Source organism: Echeneis naucrates, chromosome 6, assembly GCF_900963305.1.
Source record: "Echeneis naucrates chromosome 6, fEcheNa1.1, whole genome shotgun sequence".
Lineage (NCBI taxonomy): Eukaryota > Metazoa > Chordata > Actinopteri > Carangiformes > Echeneidae > Echeneis > Echeneis naucrates.
In genome coordinates, this window is record NC_042516.1 from 18685994 (window position 1) to 18712245 (window position 26252).

A 26252-nucleotide genomic window follows, 5' to 3' on the forward strand; every position below is an offset into this window, starting at 1 on the left:
CACCTCTGTTAATATCAACATTATGCCTTCTTTATGAATACACTGTTTGTGTAGGTGACATAATCCTCCAACTTCCCATTAATCTCTGTTATTTCATGTAAGTCAACAAATGTAACCCTGTTTGAGTGGAACAGGGACAATCACAATTTGATTATGGTCTTTGTTAATCATAACCTTTTTGCAGTTGTCTGCAGTTTTCTGCCAGGACACATGTGGAGTAAGTGTTGCCTTACGTTTACAAACTGCAATGGTGACACATGTTGGTTAAGACCTCAAGCAGTTTGTGACAAAGGGGATGTGATGCATTTGTGGCTGTTCTCTGAAAATGTGGTCTACCATCTTCTTGCTGCTGCAACACTTCTCTGAAATAAGATGATCAAATGGTAGATTAAAAAGGCATTGAAATCCAGTCTGTAAATAGAAAGAAGCACAGTATTTGTATGGGTGATCTGTTCTGCATTAGAAAAGATCAGCCTTAGAAGCAAAGATGCACTCCTTTTAGGAGACTTAAGGTTACCTGTCAGTCAACACAGATGTTTGTCATTTTCAGCCACAGCAGTTTGTTGGCTAAACAGCGTTTCACAGCTCATGCTCGTCACAGTTTCCTGTGTGGTGTAAAGTTTGTCCGCCTGATCAGAGTGAGTGCAGACTGACAGATTCTTCTGGTAAGTGACAGCTCATTTTTCTCTCATGATAGATTTGCTGTTAATTTCCTTCAAATGGTGTTTAATGTCATTAATGTTTCATGTTCAAAACAATTTTTTGAAACTGAACTATTTTAGAAGCTGTGCATCCACAATAAGCTGCACAATTTTGGACCGCTATGATACAAAAAATCACGGAGCCTCATGTGGTCCTTTTTACTTTGGGGCAATGTTTTAGCTCCATTTTCATTTTACATAACTTTGCATATAACAGGGTGCACAATATGAATATTTTTACTTTCCTAACATGACAATAACGAGCCATAATGGTTGACCATGCTTTTCTACAGCAATACTTCTGATACTGATCTCGTAAACGTAAAAAAAAAAAAAAAAAAACAACTCCAAAATGAGGTGACTTGTGAGCTTCTTGAAGTATTTTACATTTTGCAAGAAATGTTTTGGAACTCAAACAAATAAGAGACCAAAATTTTTTGTGAAGCCTTGGTGGAAGTTGAACTAATTGCATTGAGAATACTTATCTGAAAATATTGATGTATTTCTGATTATGAACTATGCAAAGAAAGAATTCATCAGTAAGTTTGTAAACCAGAAAATATCTAAAAGCCTAGACACCAGGGATGTAAAGAAATCCATAAAATGTCTGGTGATACGTTATGTGCTTTGAATCATTGCTGACTGAGCTGTTGAGTCACATGGAATCTCTATTAGGGTTATACCACTAAGATATTCCTACCAACAGGATTAATCATTCTGTGAAAGATCAAACTATAACATCACATACACTGGAAATGAAAAGTGTGTAGGGACATATGACCAAAACGTGGCAATAACTGAGCCACATGGTAAAATTGAGCTTGGTAATTTCTCCTACAGCTGTTCCACCTGCAAGAAACGGCAAATCTTTACCCTGGTCAAGTTCTAACAGCATAATGTAATATCACCCAGGCAGCGAAATCAAAAACAAACAACGGATCCAGTCTTCCAAGATGTCAAATCCAGTGGTCACCCACCAACCAGGAGCAGGCGGTTATGGGACAAATGTCCAAACAGGAGTGTGGAGCACTGGCCTGTGCTCCTGCTGTAGTGACCTGTTAGTTTGTGAGTACAATCCAGAATGCTTAATTTTTTTTCTCCATAGAGACTAAAAACATTTTGTTTTTGTTTTTCATGTATTCACATGACAATTTCTATTATGTAGGTGCTCTTGGTTTCTTCTGTCCTCTTGCGCTGAGCTGCTACACCGCAAACAAGTATGGAGAAAACTGTTGCTTGGGTTGTGTGCCAGGAGGCTTAACAGCCATGAGGACTCACATGAGACTGACCTATGGTATTCAGGTATGTCATTCATATAGAGACATTAATTATTTCTCTCACACTTTCCAGGTTCATGAAATAATATTACCAAATTTCTAGAAATTGGGTAACCTTACTTGTGGGAAATGTTCTAACATACTGTGTTGTGTTTTGTTTTGCAATCTTTCAACTCCAGGGAACAGTGTGCAATGACGCCTTGATGACTTTTTTCTGTGGACTTTGCGAGGTATGCAGGATGGCACGAGAAATCCGCATCAGGAATGGAGACGTTTCACCGTAACAAGAGATAAAGATTTCTGAGCCCTATTTCATAAAAATTTTGTCAATGATGCCTTGATGATGAAGTTTGTGTTTTTTATTGGTATGTTTTTCATAGCTTTCATTCAAATGAAAACATAATGAGCTATTAAAGAGCAGCTAATTACAGATGCAATTCAATATATGGAATTTAATTTCACCTTTGACCTTCACTGTATACTGTACTATACAATTCTGTTATAGTGTAAATACGCCGCATTATTAACTGCTAACATAATGAACTGCTTTTATGTATAATCCGTTTGTCAGTAAAATGTGATTGTTTAAATTTACTTCATGTTGTTATGATTGTTTGTGGCCTTTCTTTGAAGAATATTAGAATCTTAAATTGCTAGATGGGTCTGTTTCCCAAAGAAATGTATCTAAGTACTGCTAAGAACCTCTACTCTAAACTGTGGTGATGTTTTGGCACCCCCTCCACGTATGAATTGAGTTTGTGTTGTTTTTTTATCGGTGATATTCATCGGGTACTTCGGATGTAACTTCCTCTGGATTTGAAAGAAAATGTTATCAACGCGGAGGTTAAACGGGCATGCCTCCTCTTCCTTGTACGTCACAACGCACCGCGCCCTGATTGGCTATTTCCTTCGTGGCCTGGCAACCAGAAGAGGTGTCGCCAAACAGATCGATTTCTCAGCAGCTAGCTCAGCAGCTAGCTACAGCAGCTAGCCACAGCGGTTAACCCGAGGCCGTTCAGCCGTCCACACGCCGTCATGTCTGCAAGGACTCTGCCGCTGCTCTTCATCAACCTCGGCGGGGAGATGCTGTACATCCTGGACCAGCGGCTCCGGGCTCAGAATATCCCGTCTGACAAAGCCAGGAAAGGTAGCTAGCTTAGCCGGCTAACAGCACAAGAGACCGCCCCGCATCAAGAGTCTATAATGCGATAACTGCACAGACATGGATGGTGTTTGTGTTGGAGAAGTTTCGGGGAAAAGTCCATATAAAGACTATTCAAGCGTTACAGTTAATTAGTAAATTGGTTGTCTAAGGTCACAATTCACATAGACAAGTCATAGAGTATTATATTAATTATTGTCACATGCACATACAGTATATATCATTGTGCAAGTGATAAAGTGAGGATGATTACAGAGATCTTGCACTGAATAATTAGTTTTATCCAGCAGACAGCATACAAAAATACCTAAATCTATGTTGTGGTCCACCTTTGCTTTGAAGACAGCACCAGCTCTGCTAAACTTCAGCTTGGGCTTGGGCAGGCAGGTTGGTCCGAGCATCTTGGAGATCTTGACAATTTTTTTTGTGTTAGTCTCCTTTGTCTCCTCATAGACTGTTACCATGATCCTGAGATCAAGGCACTACTATTGTTCCTGTCTGCGAAGATAGTGTTTGGGTCTGCTGTCTTTCTCTGGATAAAGTTGGGTCTGATAGGAAGCCGCCTGATGTCATCTGCCCAAAACTGCTGTTAATATTTGTGTAGTGGCTGGACACAGTATACACTTCATAGTGTTTCCAGGATTGTAGCATACTATTGTGTTAAATTAAGTCTTGACATTCTCACAACATTGTTGCATTTACATATCTACTTTTAATTAATTAAGTTTCCTCAATAGCTGACTGGATAGAGGAGGACAGAAGGAGAGGTATTACAACTGTAGTATAGTAGTATGCCCCACTGCATTTGTAGCGCTTCACTCTGCTTTGGCCTAGCATGAAGCGATGCTCTCATAAATAATAGGGCTTGATAAATAAATAACAGATGACACCTCAGTTCTCTTTACTCTTGTGTGTAAATGGTAGGTATGTACTCAGATGCCCGTGTCCTGGCAAACAAACTTTTGGCTTTTTGAGCCTTGTATTTACAATTTTTATGAATCTACATGGCACAACGTACACTTCATGCTGTCAAATAGGACACATGCTGATTGCTCTCCATGCTTCTGCTTTGTTAACGCCTTTTCAATAAGACTTTTGAATGAAATGGTTTTGGCCAACATGTAGTATAGAATTCTCATCTGCCTGCTTCTGAGCCCACATTGTGGACATTTGTCAAACATTTGCTAATTGTGTTGTGCACTTTTACTGTGTTCTTCATTAGTTATGAATGACATCATCACCACCATGTTCAACAAAAAGTTCCTGGAGGAGCTTTTCAAACCACAAGAGCTCTATTCCAAGAAGGCCCTGAGGACTGTGTTTGACAGACTGGCCCATGCATCTATAATGAGGCTCAATCAGGCTAGCATGGACAAGGTAGAATGATGTATACCTGCAGATTTTAAAATGTTCTTTTCCATTTGTTGTCTGATTCATATTTCCCATTACCACACAAATTTTATCCACTAATTAACCATTTATTCAGATTAACCAAACAGCCATCCCAGTTGGTCTTACAGGGTCTTAAGCATACAAGCTAATGATGTACTCTAAAAACAAGCATGCTGCGTATCCACACATCAATTACAATGTCATATTTACCTAACAGATATGAAGAAATAGTAATGAATATAGTGTATACAACTAACACTGTGAGTAGCTCCCTCTGCTGTTATTTTATGCAATAACAGCATTAGCATGTGAATTCCAATGGATGGCACAATCAAATGATGCAAGTCTTCCTGTTTACAGCTCTATGACTTGATGACAATGGCATTCAAGTACCAGGTACTCCTGTGTCCTCGGCCGAAGGACATCCTCCTCGTGTCATTCAACCACATGGATGCAATCAAAGACTTTGTGAAAGACACTCCCAGCATTCTGAGCCAGGTTGATGAGACTTATCGGCAGCTCATAGAGGTATGACAAGTGGCCTTAACCGTTTGACAGCTCTGGGTACATCGCACATTGCTTCTGGGTGCTTCCTGCATTGTGCTGCAAGATGTTTGAGGTTTTGGCTTTAAGTGAACTGGGTCAAACTGTGAAAGAGTAAATTACAAAAACTAATTAGAAGTAGTCATGCATCCTTGCTCATTGATTTGGCTTTGCTTTAACATATTTGGGAATGTACTGCAAGTCTTTGCTTTTCCTCAGGCAGGATTAAGAGAAACTGCTATCTAGTACAACTTGCATAACCAAGAATTTGAAACAGATGTGAGTGACTGTCTTATGACCAAAAATAGTCTTTAGGTCCACACAGGTTCATATGTAATAGTCAAACAGTCAAAATAAGGAAGATGGATGTATCCATCCAATACAACTACAAACAGGATGCCAAGGCAACAACTGATTTAAAAATGTTTATTTTATTTTACTTTTTAGATGTATACCCCCTTGACTAGTGGTGAATTCCAGCTGATTAGACAAACTCTCCTAATTTTCTTTCAAGACATGCATATAAGGGTAAGTCCATTGTTTTAGTACATAATCATGAGGCGAATATTAAAAATAAGATATTATTTTCTTGTTCTTTTGTTTCTCAATTAAGCCTTGTGTGCCCTTTTTTGTGCCAGGTGTCCATTTTCCTTAAAGACAAAGTACAGAACTCCAATGGCCGTTTTGTCCTTCCCACCAGTGGTCCTGTGCCTCATGGAACACAAGTCCCTGGCTTGATAAGGTACCACTGTAGACGTCACTTATCCCTCACAACCAATCTTCACTCCAAAGAATAACAGATTTAGTGAGATTTGACGAGTGACAGCGAAGAAAAAAAGCTTTGGTCTTGAAGGTTTGCCTTTTTTCTTCCCTACACTCTGTTTTCTGATCGTCCCCAGACACAGTAATCTGATGTTAAGAAGGCCTATCTACAGCTAATTGCATTACAGAGGTTTTGTTGCTTTCTAACTTTAGACTCGATATGTGTTTAGCTTAGATGAAATTACATAAGCTTTGTATGTCGTCTGTGAAACATTTAATGTTGAACAGAGAACATGACAGATCTATTTAAAGAAGCGACTTTAATCAGAGAAATTTTATCTTTTTATGTCTGTTATTTCCAGGATGTTTAGCTGCACCGGTGAAGAAGTGAACAGGCTGCAGTTCAACAATGGAGGAAGCTACAGTGCTGCTATCCGGGAAGGATCTTTTGAGATTTTTGGAGACAGGGTTACCAAACTAGGCACAAACATGTACGATTCACGGTCTTTATGCAATGACAATGAGTTCATGACTTCATCATCTATTTAATGCAACATTTAACAGTACTAAGTTATAGGTGTCTATTTAAAAGCCACCAGTCCCACAAGAGGATATGAAAAAGGAATGTTGCAGTTCATGGGAGATTTAATCTCCAGGTTATCAGCTAACCCTGGTTTGGAGATACTTTTAAAGTCTGGTTTTACATTGAACATTTCCATATGTGATTAAGGTAGAAACAGTATAAGGTTTAATGCCTATCGTCATTAGCCCTTTACTTAGCCTCTAATTTATACAGTGATGCCTGAGCTACAGTGTCACACAGTATGTACTTACACTATATAAATCAGGCACTTGTATTACTTTTGCTGGTTATTTTTGGATGTAAGTGTGGTCTCTCTCTTTCTCATCCTTTCATTCAGGTACAGTGTGACTCGTCCAGTGGAAACACATATGTCAGGAACATCAAAAAATTCCACTCAGCACACTAAGGTGAAGCTGGTTTTCCATGAGCACTGTAAACATGCATACTGTTGTATTGTTAGTATGTTTTGTTTTGTTTTTTTTCAAGATTGACTCCAACTTGTTTGTAACTCTGTACGGTATCCATAGTGCATAACATACAAAGGAAGTTGATCAAGTGGCACTTCATGATGCAATAGGAGAAAGATCCTATTAACAACAGGTTTATCGAAAATATCCAAATCTACTGTGTGTCAACAGGTCAATGCTGCTCCTAACCCTCTGGCCAAAGAGGAGCTAAATCTGTTGGCCAAGTTAATGGGAGGGTTAGAAGTTCAGAAACCAGGAAACACAGTTGACAGTGGTTTCCGAGTCAACCTCTTTGCCACTGATGAGGAAGAAGAGTGAGTACACTTGTTTGTGTGGAAGAAACTGCTGCATATCCTTCTTTAAGAAAATGTTGTATTTAAATGTTCAAAGCTACTACTGTGAATCCTTTATTACAGAGAGGCATTAATATCAAGACCAGATGAGCTCTCATATGGAGTAATAAACATCCAAGCAACAAAGGTAAAGTCCTTCTACTCACAACTCGTTTGTTTTAGCATGAAGGAATTGGATGTCCAGTATTTGTGCAGTGAATATCTGTATTTTACTCCACATTTAGTGACAAACAGTCCAATCATAATAGCAAGTGTACACTGAAAGTCTGATCAACACATTGTTTTGTCCTTAACAAAAAATGTGGACAGTTTTCTTGTCCTTAACAAAAAATGTGGCCTTGCAATAAACAATTGTAAACCTTATAGTCCTCGTTAACTTATCAGTCTCACAACTACTAGGGTCTCTTTGATCCTTGAAATGCAACCCGCATGATTGGACGCTATGGTCAATGTTGGTTTAAGGTTATACTGAACAGTACTCGACCACATATGTGAGGCTTTGCCAGTCAAACAGGATTTACTCTAATGAGGTGCAGGTACCAGTCATGACCCCTCCAACACTTTGATTGATTTCAGGACCAACAGACCAATGCTGAGCTGGCCAAGATCATGGGAGAGTTCACAGAGTCTGGAGACCAGTCACCCAGTGCCAGCAGCAAAGGAGATGATCTCCTGGCCATGATGGATGGTCTGTGACATGTCACGTAGACAGAAAGGCCCAGTGAGTGGGGCACCATGCATCATTAGCAGTTTGTTCTTCTGTAGGGCAGTCTGCTGTCTATACCTGCACAAATGCTGCCGCAACCTCACATGCAGCCAGAGAACCTTTTTCTTCGGGTACTTTTTAAATGCAGATTTGAGTAGATGTTTCCACTCGTAGTTAAATGACCAACTGCAAGTGTCCATAGTTGACAAAAGAACAAAGAACAAAGAAGGTGTCATGAATCAAGCTTTAAACTGTCATCCACTGTAATAGTATGTTTGCTGTAAACGCAGAGGAGTTTCACTGCATCAAAGTATACAGTAGACCTGTGAACATATTTGTGTGGTCATAGCAAAACATGAGTTTTTTTTTTAGTCAAGATGTTACAGTTTTAATATCTGATTCTAATTGTGCTGCTGTATGTAAAACACACATTTTATCTCACACAAGGTCAGTTCTTTTAAGTGTCAGTAATAAATCTAAATTTGAGAGGATTTTCTGATTTATAGGCCATTTTATGATTATGAGATTATGAGATTAAGAGGGAATTTGCTGACTTTTTTTGTATTATTAACAAGTAATTAAATGATACTGGGGAGGAATCAGATTATACCCAAGTGCTCTTTCTACCATGATTCATATTACATCAGAACTTTATTTTGGTAAGAATTTTATTTTGGAAAGAGGAGCAACAGTATGAGAAAGACATTTCTCACATTCATGTGATGTAAATGGCAAGATATGGCCCAAAAGCGTTCTCATTATTGAGTGAATGGTTATGTTAGAGATTAATGCAATATAATGAACTGTCTAACGTGTAAATATGTTTATTGTATATGTTATTTATTTTATTGTATCATTTTCTGTGTGAAGGGAAGTCCATATTCCTGCCATGTCTCAAATTGTTGGATGTGTTGTAGGATTTTTAATAAAGTTTAACAATAAAAAAAAAATGGGGTAAATCTGTTTTTAGAAAGATAGTATGAATAATATCAGCTTGGTTACTGATGCAACAGAGCGCTAATGATGGCATGAATCCTGCAATAGCTTGTTGTGGGTTATAGGATGCAACAGTAGGGGGAGCTGTCAAACCTTTAAAAAAATATGTGCTGCATGTGGTCTGCTTAAACTGATGGTCGTACTTAGCTGTAGCAAAAATGCATTGAAATGTCATACGCAAGGCCAATGCTTGATTTTGTTTGTGTCTACATTTGGTAGTGTGGCACTCTGGTATAAGAAAATGCATTATTTGACTGGTCTAAATATGTATTTATTTGTTCCACATATTAAGACAATCCCTAAACCAGATTATTATAAACAGTATGCTTAAAAGATCATCTGCAATTAGCCTCCCTTCATACTCCCATATATCTACAACGAAAACTGTTATGCCAAATGCTATGTGTAGACAGGATATTTTTGTGAAATCTGCTTGCAAGTCAAAGTGAGACTGATAGTCTGGACTCCCCCACTCAACCACACACAGACATGGTGCATACCATGCAGGCAAAACATGCCAAGACATTTCTCTGAATTGATCTAGGGGAGGAGGATTCTAGTGAGGTCTTCCCAATAATCTTGGCAAAGGAAAAGCAAGCGAGACAAGGTGCCTTGAGGATACAGCCAAGCTGCAAAACAAACAGAAACCAGAAATCATGTCAGTCATCCTGCAAAACTGCACCGAAGGCAGCCAAACTCCAAATAAATCAATCTTTTGCAACCAAGTTTTGAAAAATTGCCTATTTATTCCATTAATTTTAAAAAATCAGTTTAGGCATCTTAGTTATATGACACAATGATCTAAGACCATGAGTAAAAGTTGGGTTGTTATGTTTTGTTTGTTTTTTGAACAAATATTGCAACGCTTGCTGTTTTAAACAAAGCCATGAAAGTCCCTCTAGTCCAGTCAACCAAAGTTTCCCTGAATAGGCCAAGAGAGGCTCTAAAACATGCTTCTCTTGCCGAGCTTGCATTTTGAATTATGATTCAGTTTCCAGTTTCCTCTTTAAAATCTGTGGGCAGGACACTGTAAAGCCACAGGCTGGCAAATATTTCATGTGGCCAAAGGCATATGCTGCGTTGAGTCAAGACAGGAAGACTAGTGCAACTTGAATAACCCTCTGCCATTTACCCTCTGCATCTATGACACCTGCCCACTGATCTGAAACTGGTAGCTGTGGGTAGAATTTAAGGTCAATGAGACTTGGGAAACCAAAATTAAGAACACAGGTGGGCTTTATTAAATGTTGATGTTATTCAAAACCATACTTGCTGAGTAAATGAGGGAGGAATGTATTTGCTGAGTTGTATTCTTGGTTTTGTTTGCAATAACATCTGAACCAATTACAGTTTCAAGATTCAAAAATATTGAATATCGTAAACATTTATCGGGCAATTCACACAGTGACATACGGTTTCACTGAGTCATATGGTTAACCAAAATGAAGAGCAATGTGTAGCTAATTAAAATTAACTACAGTCGAGCCCTGTATAAAGCAAAGTAGTATTCACCACTCTCAGCGTCCACAATACCATTATGAATAGAGAAATTTCAAGGTTTCTCTGAATAGACTTAATGTGTTATTGTTGTTTATGCTTGTGATCATTATCTATGCTTTTTAATTGAAGTTTCTTAATGACTGATTAAGTTTCCTTGTTGAGTGAAAAAAAAGCATTTTTTATCTGTAGCTCTTAAGATGAAAGAAGATGGTGTTGTTTTTCAATATAATGCTATTTTATCATTTGATGACAGTTGTTTCACCGGCAAATTATTACCTAAATTATTACCTAATCATTACCTACGGTATTATATCCACGCTGACACTTGCATGCACAACATACTTTATTTGGAAGGCCAACATATTTCCAGTACTAATGATGTAATGCTCTTTTCATTTACCAACTTTCGTCGTCCAAAGAATTTCATCATCAGTGCGCCGCAGCTTACTGAAAAAAAAAAGTGTGGGGGGGGGGGGGGCGGCGGGCGCTTCTATTGGTCGATCGCGGCTGTCAATCAAACGGGCCGTGTGCGTCATTTCCGTTGTCAGGTGGCGCTGTCGCTGTGGAAAGATGCGATCAGCGACGAGCGGAGGCTTCTCCTCAGTTCGCTTCTTTCGGTAACAGAAGCTAAAACAAACCCGAAAACCAACCCTCTCTGCGGTCTCTCTGGTTTTCAAAGCGACAAGCTTCCCTCCCTCCCTCCCTCTCCCCCCCCTCCCCTCCTCCCGACCCCGGGCACATCCACCGCAGCGTTTTACCCCCTACCTCCCTCACCTCCCGCAGAGAAATGCCCATGTTGTGAGGGGACAAGGCAGACTTTACCCGGCGGTTTTGACTCGAGGTAAGCACGGCGACGACTGCGTTGCTACCTAGCTCTCCGGCGCGGCTAGCCAGCTGTAATGTTGCCTACTTTGTGTTTAAATGGCCTCGCGGCTGCTCTGTAGCTTTTGTTTTTTTTTTTTTTCTTTTAGCCCAACGTCATCTGACGTCCCCTTCCTCGGTGCTCTCACGTTAAAAAACCTCTTTAACACGACGAAGTGTCCCTAACCTAAGCTAGCGACTCCGCTCTCTGTAGTTTGCACCGAAAGCCCAACTCCTTGTTGTGTTGTGTGTCCCTTTGTGTGGCCGGCAGTGTAGCCGAGGCATTCAGTCCGCTTTTTTTGCCCTACGAAGTTTGAATATGTGCCTAACCAACCGAGTGAGGTTTTGTCACTGTTTTTAATTTATATGTCTGGAGGGGGGGGGGGGAGTCGTAAATGTATACGTTAGCGTTCATTTAAATGGCCACTGTGTACAGAAACGCACGCCGTGTAAAGCGGTTTAAATGGTGTTTCTTTCTTCTTCTTTTTTTTCGTCCTGGGTTATTTAAGTTGCAATTATTATTGTTATCGTTGCCTACAAGCTGCTCTGGTTATTCATTAGCAGCTCGTCGAGTGGTTTTGTCCAAGTTGAAAAGGGGAAACGTCAGCGTTTCACTCCGCGGCTCGGCTCGGCTCGTCTCGGCTCGTCTCCCCTCCCGGCCGCCGGAGCCGAGCGGCGTCCAGATCCCGTGGTCGCAAAATGGCACCAAAACACCGCTTTGACAGGCTGCGTGTGAATTTGTAATCACTTTCGTCGGGCGATCTGCAGCCCGACCTTGTGTCCTCCTCGGCGTCGTTGTGGGGGTCAAGGGCGTTGTTACTGCGATGGCCAACAGCTGCTGCTGTTTGTAGCCTGGACGGGAGCTTTCGTTGATTGATTGACATTTCAGTCGAGCGGCAGCATTGAAGCGTGTCCGGCCTTCGAGCTGATTCACCTCTCTGTCAGATCCATTTGTGGAACTATTGATTTGGATCATACATCTTGTCAGCTTTACTTTTTAATCCAATTATTAGTGTGCTATCATCTTAAGGGTACTTTTATTTTTTGTCTTTTTTATTTTTTTTTTGGACCATCTTTATTTTGCAATTAAGTTGTGCTTGCAGAGCCAGACAAGTGGCTTGGAGTCTGGGTGGGTGGAACTTGAGACACCTACGTGGTTGTTTTGTTCTGATACTATTTAAGGAGCCCACATTTCCCGTGGGCACCGGCAGTGTGTCTCTCCTCCTTTTGTGTGATATGATTCAGAGGCTGTATCTGTTCTTGTCCTCCCTCTGGTACAGTCAGAGGCAGTTAGACATAGTCTTCCTTGCCAGATCACTGTCTGTGCAGAGAGGCGCAGCAGTGTCAGAAAAAGATAGCTGGGTGCTGTCATTGTGCTGATGTCATTTAGGTCAGTGTGCATTAGTTGGTTGCATTGACCTTTGCTTTTCAGATGTGCTGGGGATTGGCTCTACAGCACTTCAGCTGGTGTTTAGTAGGTAGATGAATAGCCTTGGGTCCATATGCTGTGTATTGCGAAGCAGTTTATGTTCCTGACTCACTTCATTGTTTAATGTCCAAGGTGCATGAAATGATACGTTGTTGTTTGTTTGTTTCTATCTATTGAGTATTATGGACTATTATGACTGTAGATAAAGGATATGCGTAATCAATACATTTACAGATAACTTTGTTACAATATTGGGAAATGGCAACAAATGTGATCTTTCCCTTCTTCTACTCATTTGCCTCTGCCTTTTTCAAACCATTCAAACAGCAATTGAAAACACATTTATTTGGCAGTACTGGAAGCACTATGTACATTGTTGATTCTGCCAGCAGCATTGGCCACTGGATGAAAAAAAAAAATCTTCCCCAGGATACTAATGTTTTGCAGTCGTTGATTATTCTCCTGTTTGCATACTCAAGAGAAAGATGCTCTCTTACTATTTGCAGTGTGACTTGGTGTCACTCTGGCTTGCGCCATAAATGCTCTCAGAAAACCTCAGCTCATCAGACTCAGTGGGTGATGACTAGTGGAGATAGAGACAGATGGGCGAGAGACATGATGATGACACTGTCTGCTGTCTGGGATCACAAAAAGCCTCATGGAAGTGAGAATTCATACCAGCCCATACTGACTGCCAACTGTCCTGTCTCCTCTCTGCCCAAAAATGCCAACTGGCGAGTAGTGCATGATTAGTTTAGAAACAGGAAGATGGTCTTATTCATTAGAAAAACTACTTTTCTCCAGTTTGTCTCACTTGCAAGACTGGCTGTGTATATTATTTTGCAGTTTTGCAGTGCTTTGGATTTTTTTACTCTGAGTCACTTCTCTAGTGTAGTCAGTTAAAATATGCACACCACTGCTATCAGTGAACAACATCTTTTCTGTGCTTGTGCTGTATTTCATGTGCACCTAAGTTCGATGAAGTATTCTTTTTAATCTGTTTTTTATTATTTATTTATTTTCTTTAGTTGCCATGCCATATTTCAAGCGTTAAAACCTGTTAACAGTTAAGCATTTCTGTCCAATGGAGACTCGGGATGACAGTAGTATGAATCCTCTCTCTTAGTGTAAGGGACTACTTCCTTGTCACCAAAAACACATGAGATCTCATCACATAGCAACTTGGTATCAGTAAACAAGGCATACTGCTTGCTTTCTCTGAGTTCTGGGAGGTAGCTCTACCGTGGCGGTTAAAGTAGTTCATGTAATGATGATGTGTCACATCGTGTCACTGGTTCTTCTGGCATGTAAATCTAGTTCCTTATTATTGTGTAAGGGGTTGGCTTTTTTTTTTTTTTTTTTTTTGCATGTGTGTTATGGACTTTTCACACATGCATGTCCTTTTAGAGGAAGGTCTACATAGATAAGCTGGTTGTACAGATTTTCAGATAAAACAGATTAAGAGCGGAAGGATTTTCTAAACTCGTGTCAACTGCAGCAGGAAAAGCTTAAGATGGATATGCGGTTCGCTGCTGAGATTCAAATTAAATAGGCCTCTGTTTAAAGAATTTTGTGTTTATACAATACAATTAAATGAAAGCGTCAACCATTTAAATTGCAGATTGTGGCACAATCGCATTTCCATTGGAGATTGAATCTGAGGTGTTACCGATGACACCAGCAGCCATCACTCTGAATGGAGCTGTAATGGCCTCACATTCACACTGAGGTGTTGGTAAATGTGTGGGAGGGATATTTAAAATAGGCTGGGAGGAGCTGCCCTGAAGTTTACCCCTCTCACTTCTGTTCACTAATCAGTGTACTCTCTTCCAGCCTGCAAGGCTACTGTTGAAGTCTGGTGAGGTCTTTTAAACAGGCTATTTATAAAACCATTGTTTGGTTGCAAATCATTACATTAATTTTGGCATCAGAGAGAGAGAGAGAGAGAGTTTGCTTCCTTACTGTCACATGTATGCACTTACCCTTTACCTTGACTGTCTTTATCCTGTGCGCTAATCTGATTTATTCCCCCATAGAGCTCCAGCATGTCTAAGCGGCGCTCGTCTGAGAGGGGGGCTGGAGAGTCATCAGGCAGGACCAGCAAGCTGCAGTGTCCTGGGATATCCGGCAGTAATGCCAAGAGAGCAGGCCCCTTCATCCTTGGTAAGGAAGCTTCTGGAATTTGCCCAAGTCCCAAAAGCATGGAAATGGTAGTTTATGTGGCTGATATTGTATCTAGCTGTTGTATGTATTTAAGTGTTATGAGCACCTACCATTCAGTGATTTCTTGAACATGTATGTGTGTGAGAGAGTCGTGGGGTGTCTGTGTATATGCACGCCTGGGACAAGAATGTGAAGAATTTTGCTGATCCCCATGACATCGGTCAGAAAGGTCTGAATCTCTGCTTGAGTGGGGTTATTTCCTCCCTCTGGAAAATGTATTTCTCTCCCATGCTCTGTCTTTCATGTTGTCGACTACACAACTCTTCCACTATATGCAATGCAGAGTGCCAAAGAAAACATTACACTAGGGGTGTTAATGGGTACATGCACATGCAGCCTTTAATGAGTTGCAGTGAGAGCACACACTCTGGCATACAGCCTGCCTTTTGGTCATGCAGCTGTTCTTTTTCTTATCCTTGCAGGGCCTCGTTTGGGCAACTCACCAGTGCCCAGCATAGTGCAGTGTCTGGCCAGAAAGGACGGCACCGATGACTTCTATCAGCTCAAAGTAAGTCTGTTAGGGTTGGCAGATTTTTTTTTTTATGCATCTCTATCTCTTGCTAACACATTGAGCACAGTAAGCACAATTTAAATACAAATTTGAACATGTCTTTCAAAACATGGCTATGACGTTCCAGTTGACATCTGAACCTTTGACCCCCACTTTGATGGTATTCACTTTATGGCCCCCCTTTTCAGTCTGATGCAAACAACAAAACCACAGCCAGAAACTCTGTTTATAGGGGCTATCCAATGTCTGTTAGAAGACTAGTAGAAGATTGAGGGGGGGGTGCAAGGAAGGGAGGAAGGTAACGCCCCACCTGGAATGTCAACTTTTAATCCCCACGACCTTGTAGTGAACCAGTCTGTGACCCTCCCCTCATCCCAGTGGCTACAGCGCCTCAGTGTCTGCTGCGTAGCTTGTTTACTTCACATTAGAAGATGAGCCACTGTTTGAAGTCCTTAGTCCTGCTTTGCTGTCACCACTGTACAGATTTTAAATTCTTGACAATATAACTCAATGTCATGTCTTAAGTCATTAAAAGCTTTACTGTAAGGACTGAAGATTAGCTATATACTAAATAGTTAAATCTCTCTTGCTGCTGTTTGATCCTGTACAAGCTCTTGTCTTGTGACCTATAATGTTCAGTCTGTTCTTGTGTGTGATTATGGCAGATCCTGACACTGGAGGAGCGAGTGGACCCTGCTGGTGAGACTCAGGAAGAGAGGCAGGGGAAGATGCTGCTACACACAGAGTACTCCCTTCTTTCTCTTCTGCACAACCAGGATGGGGTCGTCCACCACCATGGCCTCTTCCAGGTAAACTGCAGATGTTTAGCAATTGAGTTGGGGGCCATGTATGTGATTGGGGGAAATCAGTAATTTCATTTTTTTTTTTTTTTTTGTTTGTTAGTTTTTTAATGCATCACTCTGCATTGTGTAGGCAAGGACTTTACATTATTGAGATTGCTTTAAAGACCTACATAACCATGAGGAAGTATCTGTTCATTTCAGTTTATAACATGGTGTCACCGTTCAAGCACAAGTAGCAGCATGTTCTTTTCAGCGCTGTAATGGCAGATGTAAGCGTATCAGTCATTAGTCCAGCCAGCTGCATGTATATTCCTTATCAGGCTTGTTTCAATAGAGAAGTGGGAGTAACATTAATAGCAACATTTATCTGCAGTTTTCTATTCACAGCCCCATCCATTCACAGTGAGCCTCCCCTCCCTCACCTGTCTTCCCATCTGCCTCCTCCTCTAACTTTGTTATTGTTCCATCTGCCTTCCTTCTCCCTCTGTCTGTCTGTCTTCCTTCTTTGTCTCTCTTTCACATCCTGCTTGTTCTCCCGGTGTTCTCAGAATAGAAGCATTGAGCCATGCACTCTGATTCATTTAGGTCTGCAATATTGATTGGATTATTATAGTGCATCTCCACCGAGGGAACCAGTTAATAATGTATGCTTTCAGAGGTGCTGACTGCATCTAAAAAAAAAAACTGACAACCTGATACAGAAATCAATAAGAAGTGGTGACTCTGCTAAGTCTTGAGTTAGAAGAAGAATGACCTTTGTTATTCACGCTCCACCACCTAATGTAGATGAGTAGATGTGTCTTAGTCACATCGGCTACATGCAGTATTCTGAATGATAGTTGTTGTTGTTTGTTTGTTTTTTTTTTTTAATCTACGCCTTTTTTAAGATGAATGATTCAGCTTTATCACACAGTACAGTACAGGAATTCGTTGTTTGATGCATTCAGGGATCACTTAACTTATATTGGATGGACACTGGTAGAAATGCATCAACAACTGTCTGCACTTGCAAACAAAGTACACCCTTGAAATTAAGATCATTTCTCACATTCTCTTGATTATTGTATTCCCAGGATCGAGCCTACGAAATAGTGGAGGAAATGGAGGCCAATAAAGTGCGCAAAATGAAGAAACGGATCTGCCTTGTGCTGGACTGCCTATGTGCTCATGACTTCAGTGACAAGACAGCAGATCTAATAAACCTCCAGCATTATGTCATAAAGGAGAAGCGATTAAGCGAGCGTGAGGCCATCGTCATCTTCTACGATGTGGTGCGTGTGGTGGATGCCTTACATAAGGTGAGTCTAGGTTAGTGCTCTGCAGACTTCACCATCATGCTGTATAATCAATTACTGCATACTTTCCACTTTCATTATTAAGCACATTTGAAACTGAAACTACTTTTTTACTGTTTACTGATAACGCATCCTTCCCAATTACTCATCTCCCATGTTCAGGTGCCACTCCCAGAAACAAACTGATGTTTTTGATACAGATGATTCACCAGGAAAGATACAACTAAACAATTTATCTCTCCCTTTTCCTGCCTACAGAAAAACATAGTGCACAGAGACCTCAAGCTGGGCAACATGGTGCTGAACAAACGGTAAGATAGAGCTTATTCACTGTTTTGACTTGTCACTCATCTGGTTGGCTAAAGTCCTCTCTCATTATACTGGGTCATGTCATTTTAGCCTTCCAGTAAATCATTGTGTAGGTTTGTGTGTGTGAGAGGCTTCAGCAAGCCCCAGGAGCCTGTGTCCAGTGTGCATTCAGCTTTAAACTCGGCTTTAAGAGGGGTCACATTCTCAGACCAAGAGTGAGACCTGCAGTCTAAACTTCCAGGACATGTCTCTGGATCTGTGCCTGGTGGTTCGCAGCTGGATTTTTGGAAGCAGAAGGTGATGTAGACTGCGGCTCAAAAGCGAACATAGAGTATGCCACTGCTTTGTTCTCATTGGAAATGTTTGGGGTTGGAGGGAATTAGGGGTGTGAGTTTGTGTAATGTTGAATCATGCAGGACTTTACCGGGTGCACCTGAGGCCACATTGCTGCAGTTCAGGGTGGGAAACTACTCATCTGTAATGGCCTATCCAAATACAGTCTGCACAGAGTGGTGGTAAGGTGTGCATATCTTTAGGAGTAAAATCTCAATCTATTTTTGCCCTTTAGAATGGACTAATCTTATGGAAAGTTTCTTCTGAACAGTGAGGACCATTCCTAGAGACTTAAATAATCCCGAATTGCTGGTCATTTAATTTGGAAGGACATGTGTAACACGCCTGCTTCCAGATACCTTGACATCCAAACATGTCATATTCTTGCATCACACATAAGTGAGTGGAATCATAGTCATCCCACAGACTACTCACTTTCTTGTACATGATTTGCCTGTCTGATTATGTACTTTTAGATGTCACATCAGTCTGCATGTCAGGCACCAGTGCCCACTGTCCCCACCAGCACCTGCAGCAGTGGCAGTAATGAAACAGGAGAGTGTTTTGGCCAGGGGAGGAGAGTGGTGGGGAGAGCTGTAGACAAGCAGAACACTCCGTCCCAGCTGGAGACAAAGGCGAGGCCTGCCAAAGGCCCCATAGCTCAGAGCTGACTCACCCCACAGAGCTCGTCACAACACACATACATATACGTGCACACACATTTTCATCATTTATTCACCCTCTACTGTTCTTGTTCTCTATTTTCTTTTTTGTTCAAATCTCTTTCCTGCCTCTGTTCTTTGTTTTGTTCCATTTGTCATATCCCCTTTTTTCTTTTCACTTTTACCTTCTCTTTTATGCATCATACTTTGCTTGCATGTTTCCTCTGGCACTCCACCCTTTTTGTGTATGACTGTACAGTCAGTATGGAAAAGACATGGACAATTTAGAGGTAGACTGATCCACAAAATCCCCTCTCCTCACCACTCGTCATCACTCTGGGAAATGCTGCGATGCCATCAACTAGCTCAGCAGTTTATGCAAGAATAATGCGATTTCCTCTTGCAGAGCCAGCTGTCATGAAAGCAGGATGTCATAAATCAATCAGCAGGGACATAGGCGATGGATGTCAGCTTTTGTTGCATTTCAAAGGCAACATACCCATACATTAACATTAAGTTTTTTGCATTTACACTCCTGTCAGTTTGTATCAGTTTTAATCTAGGTATTAGAAGCACAAGGTGTGAAAATTGATACCACTGAAAAAGAGTCTTTCTTAAACATAGTAATGACATTGAACAAGCAGTAGCCAGGATGCAACAACCTTAAGACAATTGTAGTTGTAGGTGCAAGCTTTAGTAAAATACTCGAAATGATCAGTTCTGGGAAATTATGTTTTGGCTTTTTTGGGTTTTTTGTTTAGTTTTTTTAAAGGTCTATGTAGAGGTTGCCCTGCGTTTAACCTCATTTCTCATCAGCTGGTGTATTTTCAGCAAAATGTTGTGGGGAGGTAGGAGAAGTCATTGCATTGGGTTTCTGGTTTCCTGACTTACCCGGAGTCACATGACCAGGGAGCAGCAATATTGTGGTCTCTCTTTAGTCCCCAGGGACCCTTGCCTCACGAGGCAAATATGCAATTTCATTTACCCAATCTCCGGTGCAAGAATAGAAACCTGGGTCGTGATGTATGCAGACAAAAGCACAGACTCATCCATAAAGAAAGCTTTTATGTTGAGGGTCCTTGAAGCATCACACTGTTTTTCTGGCCCATCCTTTTGCAGATAAAAATGTCTTTATATGGTTGGACTTTTATCACAAAGACTGGTGAAGCAGCTGAATCACATAAGTAGATGGAAATTATGTGGACTAAATGTTCTAAAGCAAGATTGAGATTGGAAAATTGAGTGTATGACCGGAATTGGCTCCAGACACAGTAATGGTGTGTGTGTTTGTGTGTGCGTGCTGCAGCAGGGTGTGAAAGTGAGAGAGAATAGGGGAAGCTGTTGACCTCATGCTTTTCAGAAAGCGGATGTGGGTGAGAAGTGTGATCTAGAGAAGACCCAGGCTCTAGACCATGGCTGCTTCAGTGTGCGCATGGGCTTTTGAGTCCATTTTCGTGTGTGCATGTTCAGCATTGGTGTGATTGTGTGGGTGCTCTCAAAGTTGTGCATTTTGTGTACATATTTGAAATGTTATTGAGCTTTTATATATTTGTCTGCCAGCCCATCACAGGCACGCTTAGTCATAAGGACAATTATCCCAAGCCACAGGTTGACTCATATGTTTGTCAAAGTGCAGCTTTTTTTTTCCTCTTTAAAAAGAACCATGATATTGAACAGCCCATAGTCTTTCTGCTTTGATATGAGATTTCACTTTGACAGAAGCAATTTTACCTTGATGACTCAAGGTAAATGATGAACAATTCACAATGCAACATTGTTTCCACAGATACCAGATTAATAATCATTGCTGGAAAAAGCATTTGGATATCCTCAGATTTAGAAGCACCAATGTGTCTGGAGTGGACCTAATCTCAAAAGCTACAATGATGATGTTGATAACAAACTGAGTTTATAGAAACTATTAGATACATTAAGATAGAAACTATCGAGTCATAAGAGTTTAATTGGGGTTTTAATATGAAGGTGCACAAACACAGAAGGGGGATGTGGACCCCCTGAATCAAGAACATTTTTCAAAAAATTGTAAAAATGTTATGCAGCCAAAGAAACACCCGTAACACATGAAGAAATGCATTGTGTTTTACATTCTAAACTTAGATGTTGTCCTGATGAGTAAGACTTTTTTTGCTCATATGTTTCCTGGTTCAATTGAGTGAAAATGAATCCTTGGGTGTGGTGTTTTATTAGAAATGCTTGGTTGATTATTTGTTTCAAAACTGATTACTGGTGCAGATTCGGGTGTTGATCAGCCCTGTATAAATGTTTGTCCTTGCAGGACACACCGAATCACTATTACCAATTTCTGCCTGGGAAAGCACCTGGTGAGTGAGGATGACCTGCTCAAAGACCAGAGAGGAAGTCCAGCCTATATCAGCCCTGATGTATTAAGTGGTGAGTGAATGTTGTTTAACATATTGGCAAACATTTCGTTTTTTTAAGAACAAACAAGGTGGTTTTTAACGACTCTGAAGGTGGCTGAAATCTTCTTTGTGAAGCCCTTGTCCAGGCGGGGGTGCTTTATCATGCTATTATCAACAGTTGCACCTACTTTTTTTTTTTTTCCCCCCCTTTAGCCATTGACCCTCTGTGTACAGTTATGAAAACCTTATTGACTGCCTAAGATTTGCCCCTGTCAACTGCTAAAAGTGAAATAAATTGTGAATTAACTACAAGTGAGACAAAAGTGTTGCATGCATTTTCCAAAAGATCATTGTAATTGGTTGAGTGGCTCCTATTGACATCTGTCCAGATGGGACTCTGAGATTGCGTAACGTTTAGTAGTCAGTCTTATGTTTGATTTTCCGGTTATTAGGCAACATGAAAGAGCCTATGTTGCAATCCTGGACTGACAAAAGCCAGGAATAGCCCTTTTCTTTCTGTCTTTGTTTGTGTTATCATGGTGATGATGCATTTTCTGGTGGTATGTGACTGCAGAGGAGGCTACTTTTCCTCTTTGTGTGAATCACTGTCTAAAAAAGAGAAAACCAAGCGTTGTTGTTCAACTTTACAATGCTCATTTGTCATTGCACATGTGAAAACCTGAGCGTGACACACTAATCAAGTTGATGTTTGAAGATGCACTTTTATCAACTTCCACTGTTTGAAGAGCAACATCCTTGACAGAATTGAGAAAATTTTCAAACAGAAATCGTTCACCTCTAGCCACACAATCTGCAGATAAAACCCAGGCGTTTATATCAGCATAACGTGACAGGCACACAATTAAACAGAGCTTCGGTGACTCACACACTGATGACTCACTGGAGGGAAACTACTCCCATCCATCCCCTTCCCCTCCCATCCCCTGCCTGCCTGGCTGTGTGTGTGTGTGTGTGTGTGTGTGTGTGTGTGTGTCACAAGCTTTAACAGAATTGCCTGCTGCTTTTGCTGTTGCCTGCCTGGCTGTATCAACACTGCCTATGGTCATGCACAGCCATGATGCTCCACCCTCCTCTCCAGCTCCAGTTTATTTACCTCTAAACTCATGAAAAACAGCTCACCAATTTTAAAAGTTGGCAGCGCTCTGGAAATTTCTTGGAAGAATAATGTAATAGTCGTTTGTGTTTGCTCATCTTGTCAATCATTACTGCTTGATGACAAGAATTGAATTTGGGTTGATCCCTCTGAGTCATACAGGGAAAAAAACTGTCATTGCACTTAATCAATAGTTGATTTTCAACCTCCTATTGTTTATCTGCTTATTAACTAAACAATCTTTTTTTTTTATTTTTGCTGTCAAACACATATCCCAATCCTCTGTCTGCAGGACGGCCGTATCGTGGTAAACCCAGTGACATGTGGGCTCTTGGTGTGGTGCTGTTCACCATGTTGTATGGCCAGTTCCCCTTTTATGACAGCATACCTCAGGAGCTCTTCCGCAAGATCAAGGCTGCCGAGTACTCTATCCCAGAGTGAGTACCTGTTCAGAGGCCTTGCCTTTTTTCAGGCCACAGTGGCAAATAAGAAATCGTTCTTAGATAGAATGAGTCCTCTTTAACACGTGGTGGATCTAGTCACTCTAATAGAAATTTCTTTCACAACAGTCCTATCATAGCACACAGTTTGTACTGTAACATTTATTCTGTTTATTCCTTCATATAAAAATATCTGAAAAATACAGTACAACACAGAGCTTTTCTGGGAAGCGATCAAAACTTCATGTTCAGTTATGTACTAGCAGAATAAACCTTGTGACTTACAATAATTACATTTTTCTCAAAACTGTCCCCCCTACCTTTTCACAGAGATGGTCGTGTATCTGAGAACACAGTGTGCCTAATTCGAAAGCTGCTGGTACTGGACCCTCAGCAGAGGCTGACTGCAGGCGAAGTGCTGGAGTCTCTTAGTGCCATCATTGCCTCATGGTAATTGCACCCCCTGCTGGTATATAGGAAAATTATTGTTGTCTACAAGTGTGGAATACGTCCTAGTTGCTGCCAGTTGGTCTCACATTTATGATTTAATTTTTTTTTTTTTTTTTCACTTGAGCTGTATGGACACTGTCTACAAAAGTAACTGCTATTGGCCAAAAGCTGACTGACGTTTATCATCATCATTACTGTGTTCCTGATGACAGGCAAACCGTTTCATCAATGAGTGGCCCTCTGCAGGTGGTGCCAGATATTGATGACCAGATCAATCACCCAGAACATCTGCAAGAGGTAAATTAAATTTTATCTTTCATTTTCACCTAGAAGTAACATTGGGTAACAGCCAGATACAATTATGTACAGCATAGAAAAGCAATGATGCACCCCTTTATTTATTTACTTACTTACTTACTTACTTACTTACTTACTTACTTATTTTTTTTTTTTTTTTTCTTCCCCAAGTATACTGAGATTAGTTTTGCGTTCAGTCCAGATGCTGTGCCACATTTAACATTATTATTTTATTTTTTTTCTGCTCAGGCCAAGGTGATAGAAGAATCTTCACAGTATGAGTTTGAGAACTACATGCGCCAGCAGCTGTTGTTGGCTGAAGAAAAGAACACTATCCACGAGGCTAAGAGCTTTCTCACCAAACGTCAGTTTGGAAACATCCCACCTGTAAGGCGTCTGGGCCACGATGCCCAGCCTGTTAGCCCACTAGATGCTGCCATCCTGGCACAACGTTTCCTCCGAAAGTAATCCCCGATCAGCCTTTCCAGCCTCTCTTGTCTTCCAAGGGAATAAAGAGACCTGCAGAGTCCAGAGAGGTTGGAGGAGGAAAAGCCCCAAAGCTGAACATGCATACATGGGCCTCAGCCCGAACCAAGGTATAGATGGCCCAATTCATAGGTGGACTTTGGGCAACCTAGGTGGAGCAGTCATGAGGAAGGCACTAGAACTATCTGCCAGCTCAGAACTTCACCCTTCATGTCTGGATCACCTGGTGAAATATGGAAAGGCCTGGAGGAAGATCTGAACCAAAGGTTCTTTGCCCTCAGGTCACTCACAGTCAGATCTCACTGTGCAATAAACCTGATGGCACAGTCACACATGGGGCTAACACAAGGCTCTGCCTCAAGTGTTTAAAAAGACTATTTAACCCCATATTCCTCCTCCTTTGAAATCCCCTTACTGTAACACTTTACCCATCAAGTCTGGATCCCCTGAGCAATACAGGACCAGGATCATGTAGCAACCCTTTCTCCTCCCAGTGGTTAGAGGTATTGCCTCAATTATGATTACCTGATCACAGCCATCACCTCTATACCTCCATTCCACCCTCCTCCTCTCAGTCCCTCCTGTTCCTATCTCCTTTTTTTTTCCTATTTCGAAAGTGATCCAGACCGCTCCTGTCTGTAACTCTGACTTCAAATCAATCTACCTCTCTGTCTCTCTTCTCTGTTGGTAAACCATGCTCACTGTTCTGAGACAAGGGATTGTAACAAAGGAGTCGCGATGCCACCAGTGACATAAAGCATTAATGTTTTCTGTCAGTGATAATGCTTTGAAACTTCTTCAGTGGTTTCAAGAAATCTGAATAAGCTTTTTATCATATTTACCATAATAAGTAGCATTTTATCCCTACCCTTGCTTTGAAGATATTGAATATCAAAGTACAAGTACTCTTTGATATTGACAGAATGCATTGTCTCCTGCTTTTGCTCACCCCTGTGGAAATCTATTTTTAGCATCTAGGCAGCTAGTGTGAGGTACCTGGAAGTCACAATGCCAAGAACTGAATGGGAACAACTGTAGGATCCTCCCTGCCAAGGTATATTAATGGTAACGCTTCCTCAGTGCCATTATAGTGAAGACTGGGCTCTGTCATGTTTCTATTGCCAAAAAAAAAAAAAAGTCTTAAAATTATCTTAGCCAAGGAAACTGATACCCACAGCCTCATTCAGAATCAAATGGCTTCCAGGTATTCCAACTTCCTTGTTTCTCTTTATCAACACAGATCACGGGACAAGTGTTTTTTGTTTTTGTTTTTTTTTTTTTCAGTATGAATGTGATGTCATTCTGTGCTTCGACATGTCTGCAGTATCCATGAGTGTGCATGTGTGTTTCTCCGGGCCAGGCAAAATAAGAGTCGGCAGAGCTGTTGAGCTGTTCACCTCTGACACTCTCAGACCCTTGAAGCTACCCTTCAGAACTTTGTGTTCTGTTATCTGGCCTGCCTCAGTGGCATACACTGTGAAAACCAGAGCGGGCTTTGCAAAGATGGGACTTGACTAAGTCTTTTAGCGATGGTCCTAAATGCTTTCTTAAGATTTGAAAATATCACATATCTATTGCCATTCTGAAGCCCTCTCACCAGTTCAACGTGTACATGCTTGTATTATCTAACTTCTTAGGCTCTCTGAGAGAATAGCTGGTGACTGGCGATCGATACTGTAATATTTCACAGAGAAGTGAAAATACATACTCGTAGGGTGTAAGTTTAGTTGCTGGGACCTCTTGGCAGTTGGTGCATTTTTCTCTTTTATCAAAGTGTTTCTTCAAACTGTGGCAAAGCTACTAACCAGTGACTGTTAGGCATCTGTACACTGCAATCTTGCCTTTGGTATTGGTACCTGCTTTAGGCTCTCTATGTTTCTTCCTATTTATATTCAATCTGATTGCATGAACATAGGCTCTGGAATATTTTCAATTGTCTTTGTTTTCTTTTTTCCTTGTAATTTCATGTTGATTTATTTATTCACTAATGTAGACTCCTACTCCCCCTGAAAACCCTTGGGGCTTGTATCACATACACTGATCATACTCGGTCACAAAGCTTCTTTTTAAATGAAAATGTCTCTAAAGTTTCTTAGAGTAAGACTGCGTGGAACGTCTGTCAGTGAAACAGGCCCCAAATCTCTTTGCTCTCTCAGCTTTAAGAAGTGTTGTCAGATCCACCATTGGCTCTACTTCAACAATTTTGATCCAGCCAC

General features: G+C 40.9%; 3 protein-coding genes across 4 annotated transcripts; all 3 read left to right on the top strand.

Moving 5' to 3' along the window:
- The first annotated feature begins 1084 nt into the window (after nucleotides 1-1084).
- LOC115045301 (cornifelin homolog) lies at nucleotides 1085-2582 on the top strand. The gene is made up of 3 exons (XM_029504913.1): nucleotides 1085-1766; nucleotides 1867-2003; nucleotides 2158-2582. Exons 1-3 carry the CDS (start codon nucleotides 1655-1657, stop codon nucleotides 2260-2262), a joined length of 354 nt encoding a protein of 117 aa, XP_029360773.1. The 5' UTR covers nucleotides 1085-1654; the 3' UTR covers nucleotides 2263-2582.
- Nucleotides 2583-2945: 363 nt separating this feature from the next.
- oscp1b (organic solute carrier partner 1b) lies at nucleotides 2946-8875 on the top strand. Of its 2 annotated transcripts, XM_029504761.1 has the most exons (11): nucleotides 2946-3125; nucleotides 3878-3907; nucleotides 4363-4517; nucleotides 4893-5060; nucleotides 5523-5603; nucleotides 5714-5817; nucleotides 6200-6328; nucleotides 6758-6827; nucleotides 7059-7201; nucleotides 7304-7367; nucleotides 7817-8875. In XM_029504761.1, exons 1-11 carry the CDS (start codon nucleotides 3014-3016, stop codon nucleotides 7934-7936), a joined length of 1176 nt encoding a protein of 391 aa, XP_029360621.1. In that variant the 5' UTR covers nucleotides 2946-3013; the 3' UTR covers nucleotides 7937-8875. The 2 variants fall into 2 exon arrangements, with proteins under 2 accessions (XP_029360621.1, XP_029360620.1); XM_029504760.1 differs by lacking the exon at nucleotides 3878-3907.
- A 2143-nt stretch (nucleotides 8876-11018) lies between these two features.
- On the top strand, nucleotides 11019-25215 carry stk40 (serine/threonine kinase 40). Its single transcript, XM_029505312.1, has 11 exons — nucleotides 11019-11283; nucleotides 14769-14895; nucleotides 15378-15463; nucleotides 16132-16275; nucleotides 17343-17567; nucleotides 17823-17875; nucleotides 21165-21280; nucleotides 22656-22800; nucleotides 23134-23253; nucleotides 23466-23550; nucleotides 23800-25215. Exons 2-11 carry the CDS (start codon nucleotides 14778-14780, stop codon nucleotides 24016-24018), a joined length of 1311 nt encoding a protein of 436 aa, XP_029361172.1. The 5' UTR covers nucleotides 11019-11283; nucleotides 14769-14777; the 3' UTR covers nucleotides 24019-25215.
- Nucleotides 25216-26252: the final 1037 nt, after the last annotated feature.